Source organism: Culex pipiens, unplaced genomic scaffold (assembly GCF_016801865.2).
Source record: "Culex pipiens pallens isolate TS unplaced genomic scaffold, TS_CPP_V2 Cpp_Un0017, whole genome shotgun sequence".
Taxonomy (NCBI): Eukaryota; Metazoa; Arthropoda; class Insecta; order Diptera; family Culicidae; genus Culex; species Culex pipiens.
In genome coordinates this window covers 159,023-167,988 of record NW_026292834.1, presented here as the reverse complement: position 1 = coordinate 167,988, position 8,966 = coordinate 159,023, and the positions used below count along the sequence as shown (strand labels likewise).

Genomic DNA, 8,966 nt, shown 5'->3' with positions numbered 1-8,966 from the left:
ACAAGTGTGCCATGGCATGACAGCCACATTTTTTTTTTCTAATGTTGGTGCTACTGCGCGATTTTGAAATTTCGGGCGTTCACCATTCGAACGCCATCTTCGCTTAAAAAGCTGGATGGCCCAAATAATTAGACCCGTATTTTTGGCGATTAGGGTGGTTCTTTCCAAAATAGGGTGGTCCATTAAATTGCGTTTTTCGTCGATTTTCGCAAAAACCACATTTTTCAAAAAATCATATCTCCGGAACGGCTGAACCAATTTTGGAGCGCCACAATTCAAAAGAAAGGTTATTAGTTGGGCTTTTAAGGAAAAATATGTTGAGGTCCAAATAAACTAGCTGAATATTTGAAAAGGTCCTATGAAAATTTAATTTGCCGATTTCAAGATCTCGGGACCAAAGAGCCCATGTCTGAAAATATTTTTCCCTGATTCCTTGTAATATTTGACATAACATATCAAAAAATTGCGAATATCCATTAACACGTTTCGGAGACATGATTTTTTTAACATAAAAACTGGGGTTTTCGACGGGCCACGCGCAAAAATGGGAAAATGACGAAAACGGGTAAAAATCAACTTTTTTCACTAAAACTGCGATAACTTGAAAATTTCAGCGATGACCTATACATGTTTGGTTACCAAAATTTTCGTAATTGAAAGACGCAACTTTTGATACCCAGAGCTGAGCACCAACTTTCTTGTATGGTGGTAACAAAAATAAGGGAGTGCGCATGATTGTTTAAGGGAGCGTTCTTTAATTACGTAACGCAGTTGGTGGGAGGGGGACAAAAGCCGTGTTACGCTTCATACAATTTTTTTGAAATTTGTATAGAAATTTTGTTACGAGGGAGGAGGGGGTCCAATCTAATCTAATATTTTGCTTTACGTAATAAAAGAACGCTCCCTAAGATGATTCCATGGCATTTATACCCGAATTTAAAATGTTATTTATTGTCACAGATATCACTTAAATTTAATTCTATTGATTTTTCAGGGGCTCAAATCTATCATTCCTTGACGAAACTGAAACTGAGTTGTGTTATTAGAATTTTTATACGCACTTATTATTCCTCAGCAAATTTTACCAAACGCCTCCATAGAATCTTAATCATAAAATCATTTAAGTGCGTAACAATTGCGAAGTAAATCTATATATATATAAAAAATTTCGACGGTTTGTTCGAACGCGAATCAGTTCCATACGGAACGTCGGATCGAGGAGCTCTTTCTTGCGTTGGGTTCGTAAAAGTTCAAGGAAGGTTCTTACGCCAAAAAGGGACAACTTTGGCCACTCTTGAACCGGTTCCGGGAAATCTGAAGATTGTATGGGAAAAATTGCGTAAAATCAAAATTTGATCACAGGAGGCTGAATAAGCAAACAAGCTAAAAACGTCAAGAAACGAAAAAAAGACAAGACGAAGTTTGTCGGGTTTGGCTTGTTTTTAATAAAAAGATTCGCTATCTTTTCATGTTTTTTAACATCTGTAAAGTTTTCCTGGTAATAATCTTCTTCAAACTGTTTAAAAGAAAACAATTTGAAATAGTTAGTCTGTACAGCAATCAAATTCACAGATGTACGGAACTCAGAGACAACTTTTAATTAAATAATTGCAGGGAAAGGATTCAGAGTGAGACGTTCTACTAGGTTTTCCCAAACCACACTCGTGCGGCTGCACGCTTTCCCAGATTACAAACTTTCCATCGTGCTCGGCTCTCGTCTCCGTCAGGGAAAAATACAGCACCACTTTTAATTCGATAATCTCACTCGGCGAACATCTGCGCACGCAAAACTCAAGTGGCTCAGCCAATCATCTCGTTAAGATTCCGAATCAGTGCCGCTGGAGCTGGTTTCAGTTTTGAACTATATCCGAGATGTTGGTGACCCGTTGTGGTTCAGTCAGATCTTGGAGTTGGTAGCGATTGGACATTCTCGTTTAGATGTGGACATTATTACAATGAAGGAAGAACGGCTTTTTCGTGCGGTGGTGATACTGGCACTGGTTATGGCCATTCCGGTGGATTTGGTGGCCGGAAAGCGGGCTTTCGCGATTCGGATGCGTAGCAAGAGCAACGTGAATACCGGGAGTGGTGTGGTCCGGGGAAGGAAGAACTATCATCAGACTCATATGGCGGATAACGTGAGTGGAGGGATGGTCCGGAATCCGCCAGTTCCTGATCATCAGCCGGCGCGGGCTGGTGGGTGGAATGGGGATGCTGCACCACCGGCGTATCCAGGCTTGGGACATCACGCAGTACCAGCTGGGGGAGCTCCGCCGGCGTACGCGAGGATTAATCCACCGAGCTATGCCGAAGCTATGGGATATTCGAGTCAAGGGCATGGATATGGAGGAGTTGGGAGCCCGGGAAGACACTACGATTACCAGACGAACCACAACAATCTGCACAGTGTGTACAGTGATAACAACATCGGAAGTTACGGCTCAAGCTATGGTTACCACCGGGGATCGAATCCGTTTAGTGTGGGTAACGTTCTGACCGGAGTGGCTCTTTGGCATCTGGGGCACGGAATGGCCCACAGTCATCATCATCACCACTACGACCCGTACCACGACAATGATCACTATCATCACGGTTCGGAGCACATGGAAGGAACGACGGGATCTCCCGTACCGGCGGAATTTGAGAATCCACACATCCAGGTCAACGCGGACTTTGACTTTGGACCAACGGAACCGACATCAAGGTCAACTTCAGTGGAACCCTCCTCAACAGCAACACCCGTTGGACCTCCGGCGTAGAAACCTCGGAACATCTCTGTGCAAAAATTCGCGTGTGTTCGTGCATGACTTCATCTTTCTGTACAAAATCCCCTCTTTGCTTTTCTATCACTCAAACATGCGCGACCTCCTGTCCAGAGGCAATCTATCTATACTCGTATTTATGCTCTAGCTTTAATCCCAGTACCAAAACAAGTAAAGTTTAATCAGACAAGCTACGCTGAACCCACAGACTGCATTAATTAACGAGTAAGAAGCGAGAAAATAAGCGCTGTCGAAGCTAGAATGAAGTTCCGGACCGCGTTCCTGCTCCTGATCCTGCTATCAATTAACCTGGTGATCGCTCAAAAGGTGGTCCTCCCGAAGCAAAGCCGACCACGTGTTATGCAGGAAGCCGACCTCGGCCGGAGACGCATCATCCAACAAGCGCAACTGATGAGCTCGCGGCAGTTCCAGGCGTTCCAACGGGGCAATCACTTCACCATAACACCAACCGCAAAATCCCAGCAGCAGCAGGGAGTCCGGTGTTCCGGTTGCAGAAAGTCGTAGCTCGCGGCGAGCTGACGACGGACCTAGTTGATTAAGTAAATTATGTTTTTAGTGGATAATCTCTGAGTGTGTATAGGCCGTATGAAAACCTCCGTTTTTTGTTGTGAATAAGACCTAGCTCGTAAGGAATAATACATTTACTCTGGTCGGTGATTTAAATAAAGTTGCACTTGTGTCAATAAAGAATAAATTGGTGATTATTTCTTCCCCGTGCTCATCGTCGTCAACGTTCACCCTCTACTTAGCTGACCACCATAGTATAGAAATGAATCAAGGGGTGGAGTCTTTCCAGACTGTGTGTTTTGCGCGGTACGGTTCTAACAAAATCGCCTTAAAGTAGACTGCATAAGCATTGAAAAATGCATCAAGAGATCGAGAATGGATTACCCGACGGGCAAAAAAATCTCATAGATGGCGCTGTTCGTTTGGTGGTAAAACATTCAAATTTGTTCTGGGAAATTCAGTTTTTTGCAAATAACTCAGCAAATACACATCGCAGCCGGATAAAATTTGACCTGCTGGTCTTAAAAAAAATAAGCTTTCACCAGGTCAAATTTTATGACTCTACTTTGCATAACTTGGAAAATATTGAATTTAAACTGATTCCCCCCATACATTTTTTGAATCGCTTACTACCAGCGTGACAGCTGCCGCCATCATCGTTTTTCTCTTTCTCGCCTCGCTTTTGACAGCGAGAACAGTCAAAACAAGATGTCAAACCATATTTTGTTTTGATTGTTGCCGTCCGCGATAAAAATCTCCGTCGGAACGGAAACCACAATCTATCCGTCGCCGTGGCCCGTGCAACCACCGGGGTTGCACTTCCTAACCTGCCGCTGCTGCTGTGCCTGCTGCTACCAGGAACCGGCCATGGCCCAGCAAACTGTCGTTGAGCTGGAGCGCGAGTACGTGTGGACGCGCTGCACGGCCAGATCAAGAAGGAGTTCGACGCGTCGATCGTGTACCTCAAGTACGCCGCATACTTTGCCCAGGAGAAGATCAACCTGCCCGGCTTCGAGAAGTTCTTATTCCACGCCGCCGGCGAGGAGCGCGAGCACGGAATCAAGCTGATCGAGTACGCCCTGATGCGAAAAGGAACCGGTCAACAAGAACACCTTCCAGCTGGACTATAGCTACAAGGTCTCGGCCGACTATACTATAGGCCGACTATGGACTATAGGCACAAGTCAAGGAAGGCCGAATGATGCAGGATGGAGAGTTTAGGTAGTTTTACATGATATCGATTTCTGGAAAAATCAGGGAAAACCACGAATTTTGATGCTGTGTTAGGGAATTTTGATCAAAATTAATCATACAAAGTTATCACATTTTTCGCCTTCTTTTCAAACTGCGATATCTCTAGAACCGTACGTACACATTTGAGCCAGGACTATTTTTTTAGAATATTTGGCGTAGAATCGATTGGCATGATCCATTCCTCGAATACAAAATATGTTTTGTGTATGATGCGCAAATGAAAACTTTTTGCCTGATTTTCACAATGAGCGCATATTTAAATTATAGTTTTGACCACCTCACCATCGCGTTCCTGAGAAATTATACATATGGGTAATTCTCCGCCAACTCACACAGCAGTTGCCCCAACCCCCTTCGATTTACGTGAAACTTTGTCCTAAGGGGTAACTTTTGTCCCTGATCACGAATCCGAGGTCCGTTTTTTGATATCTCGTGACGGAGGGGCGGTAGGACCCCTTTTATTTTTGAAAATGCAAAAAAGACGTATCGTTCAATCATTTGCAGCTTGAAACGGTGATGAGATGAAAATTTTGTGTTGAAGGGACTTTTATGTAAAATTGGACACCCGATTTGATGGGGTACCCAAAATTCCGAAAAAAAAACGTATTTTTCACCGAAAAAAACACTAAAAAAGTTTTAAAAACTAAGCCATTTTCCGTGACTCAACTGTAAAAAAAATTGGAACATGTCATTTGAAGGGAAATTTAATGTACTTTTCGAATCTACATTAACTCGAAAGGGTCATTTTTTCATTTTAAAATTTCGTGTTTTTTCTAACATTGCAGGGTTATTTTTTGGAGTGTAATAATGTCCTAGAAAGTTTTAGAGCAGACAGTTACACAAATTTTGATATAAAAAAACATAAGGGGTTTGCTTGTAACCATCACGAGTTATCACGAATCAACGAAAAAAAGTTTTGAAAAAGTTGGTCGTCGTTGATCATGGCCGTTCATGGTCACCCGCGAAAGACACGGACGACGATACAAAGAGAAACGCAAAAAGTAACTTTTTCAAAACTTTTTTTGTTTATTATGTTTATTATGTTTATATATCAAAATATTTGTAATTGTCTGCTCTACAACTTTGTAGAACATTGTTACACTCTAAAAAATAACCCTGCAAAGTTAGAAAAATCACGAAATTTTAAAATGGAAAGTTTTGTTCTAATTGAAACATGACTCTTCTGGGTTAATGTAGATTCGAAAAGTACAATAAATTTCCCTTAAAATGACATGTCCAAAAAAAAAATTACAGTTGAGTAACGGAAAATGGCAGAGTTTTTAAAACTTGTATAGTGTTTTTTTCGATGAAAAATACATGTTTCGGAATTTCGAGTACGCCATCAAATCGGGCGTCCAATTTTACATAAAAGTCCCTTTGACACCAAATTTCCATCTCATCGCCATTTCATGCTGCAAATTATTGAAAAACACGTATTTTTTCGCATTTTCAAAAATTGAAGGGTTCGTACCGCCCCTCCGTTACGAGATATCAAAAAATGGACCTCGGATTAGTGATCAGGGACAAAAGTTACCCCTTAGGACAAAGTTTCACGCAAATCGAAAAGGGGTCGGGGCAACATTTCAATTTCGTGTGAGTTGGTAGATAATTACCCACCTATACATTTTTTAGGTGAGATTTTGATTTTTGCCATTAAAACAATTAATAATGTAATAGAGCAATTCCAGCTCAAATCAGGAATTTTTCAGGTACTTTTGTACCCGACCCTCTCCGATTTCAATGAAACTTTGTAGATATATTATCCTAGACTTATATCTTGACTTTTTTTTGATAAGGTCCTATAAACAAATGTAAACATTGAGTGTATCCCGCTTACTCCGATGGACTTTGAAATAAGGTGTGAAAGGGATACACTCAATGTTTACATTTGTTTATAGGACCTTATCAAAAAAAAGTCAAGATATAAGCCTTTTTTGTGTAGATGGAGCCAATAGTTCTCGAAAACAACATTTGAGAAGGGTGTAAGGTATTTAAATATTTTTGCATTTTGCAATTTAAAAATTACTGTATCTCGAAGCCGTTGCGTCGTATCAAAAAGTGGTCAAAGACAAACTTGTAGGAAATTGGACGAGCTTTCTGAAAAAAATACACTGAAACAAAAATACACGCCACTTATATGAGATTTTTTGATTTTTAAGTCTAAAACTTAAATTTAAAGGTGATGTCACGATTTTTTTCGTTCAAAATGTTACCAAAAAAACTGACGAAAAATGCAGGATGGTATGTCTCTCCTAAAAAATACAAAAATCATTTACTAAAACTGTTTTTTTTTTTAAAGTGGTCTAAACGTCGAAATTTTCAAAAACCGGTAGTGGGAATCGATTCCCCAGACAATTTTACATAAAAGTCTCCATATTGACCATTGTCCTATGTCCAGTCCTTGTGAGGTTACAGCGGTTTAAAAATAAAAATGTTGAAAAAATTGGTTTTTTGGTGGTTTTTGGCAATTTCTATATGACAGACTTGGTTTTTCAATTTCCAATAAGTTTGTCTTTGACAGCATTTCAATTGGATGTAAGAGCTTACAGATATAAGCTTAATTACTATCCAGGTTTCTACCACACTGAAAAAAATATTCTATTTTCAGTTATTAGCAATGTAATTGAACTATTGGAATTGCTCAATAGTCGTTAGTCGGTGCCAGTTTTTCCCTGCAACTTATTGAAATATTTAGAAAATCTATAAATACAGAGAAGCGGCCTTGGCGAATGGTTCTGGGTTCGAACGCCGTAACAAGCAAGAAGTCGCATAATTTTTATTCCAGGCATACACACATAGCAGTAAGTACCTAAGTAAAGTAAATCTTTCCCTGTTCCTGAGCGGAACACCCGTGTATCGGGCCCGGCATTTACAAAGCGGAATCAGTGACAATTTCATTCTCAACTTTATATTAACATGTTAAGGTTAATGTTAACATTCCATAGGTTGTCTTCCTAAGGTGTCTTGATTAGGTCCAGTTTGTGACGATACACTACCTTCCCTTTGCTAAGCAATCGAATCCAGAAGGGAAAAGATCACCAGTTGTGTTGGTCCGAGCCGGGATTTGAACCCCGATCTACCGCTTACAAGGCGGAAGCGTTACCACTGGGCTACGTGGCTCGAACACACATAGCAGTCAGTTTGTGTATTTTCTACTTTCCAATCGCGTGGGATTCACGTTTAGCAACTGTTGACCTAATGCGGGGCAGGATCTTGATAGCTGGTAATCTCATGTGACGCAAGTGCCACACCCCTCTGCCTGAACTGGAACATTTTCATGCTGCTATCAATTTTACCAGCGAGCAGATGCTCAACAAGGCTATTAGGTTGATAACACTATCACAGACCTCTGACGGAGTTTTACAACTGATGTCAGTGGTTTTAAGTTATTCGAAAAATCACGGGTCAAAAAAGGTCAAAAAATACTGAATGATTAATTTGTGTGCAAAACGGTAAGAAGATTTATGATGCAACTCCAAAAAAAACAGTCACAGTCTTAAGTCAGAGAACGAAATAATTAAACGTTTTTTTAAACAGAAATATAATTTATTGCAATCTTATATTAGATTTCTTAGTGACTAATCTTAAACAACTAGTAAATGCAGTTATTCGCTCAGCGCGAATCATCAATACTGATCCTTCCAGTCAGGGGAATCTCCCCGTCGAGTCCCATCAAATGCTTCATGTTTTCACAAACTTGAAGTACATCTTCTGCTTCGGTGCCGGCGTCACGGTCGTGAAGAACTTGCAGAACGTGCAGGGTCGCTTCTGGTTGACCGAAAAGGTGTTCCGGCGCTGGGCAGGTACGACCTCTTCTGCCAGCAGGGTCGCCGGAGGACTGTCGCGTTTCCTCGGGACGCGATCACCACTCTGGTGGACCGTTATGATCCGAACGCCTCCTCGGGACGCGGCGACTGACGACGAGGGTTCGCTGCCTGCCTTTTTGATGATGACTGCTCCTTCCGAGATGGCCGCGATGGCGCCCAAAAGAACGACGAAGATCGTGAATTTGTTCATTTTTGCACAGGTTTAAAAGTTGGTATGTTCTTGCTTGATAGGATTCAAGAGAACGATTGATGTCCGAAGTGAATCCGACCGGCCGTTTTATAGTCCGCATCCCGGCTCCGGGGATGACGCAAATGACGCAATTTCGTCAGAATCTGCGGCACGAGCTTTCCCGTGCTTGCATCGAACGATCGTTTGTTGTTCGGCGGTAGGGAAGCAAACAACTTGTTTTGCAGGACATCGATAGCGGTGTGCTCTAATGTTCTAACTGAAAATTGGGCCAAAATGAGTTAATGATGCCATCTATTAGCTAATTAAATTCCCTACAAAACGCTTCTAACAGATCTGAAAAATTCGTTTCCTACGCGGAGATATCGCCTTGCAACCATTTGTACTAACTGACATTTTCGAACGCAT

General features: G+C 41.4%; 1 protein-coding gene across 1 annotated transcript; it reads left to right on the top strand.

Moving 5' to 3' along the window:
* The first annotated feature begins 3,023 nt into the window (after positions 1-3,023).
* LOC120429751 (uncharacterized) lies at positions 3,024-7,994 on the top strand. The gene is made up of 2 exons (XM_039594800.2): positions 3,024-3,264; positions 4,182-7,994. Exons 1-2 carry the CDS (start codon positions 3,024-3,026, stop codon positions 4,418-4,420), a joined length of 480 nt encoding a protein of 159 aa, XP_039450734.1. The 3' UTR covers positions 4,421-7,994.
* Positions 7,995-8,966: the final 972 nt, after the last annotated feature.

Bases quoted from the DNA above. Each gene is read 5' to 3' on its own strand.
- LOC120429751 (XM_039594800.2), top strand. From the start codon at position 3,024: ATGAAGTTCCGGACCGCGTTCCTGCTCCTGATCCTGCTATCAATTAAC. The intron at 3,265-4,181 runs GTTCCGGTTGCA...ACTGTCGTTGAG, and splicing joins GCAGCAGCAGGGAGTCCGGT to CTGGAGCGCGAGTACGTGTG.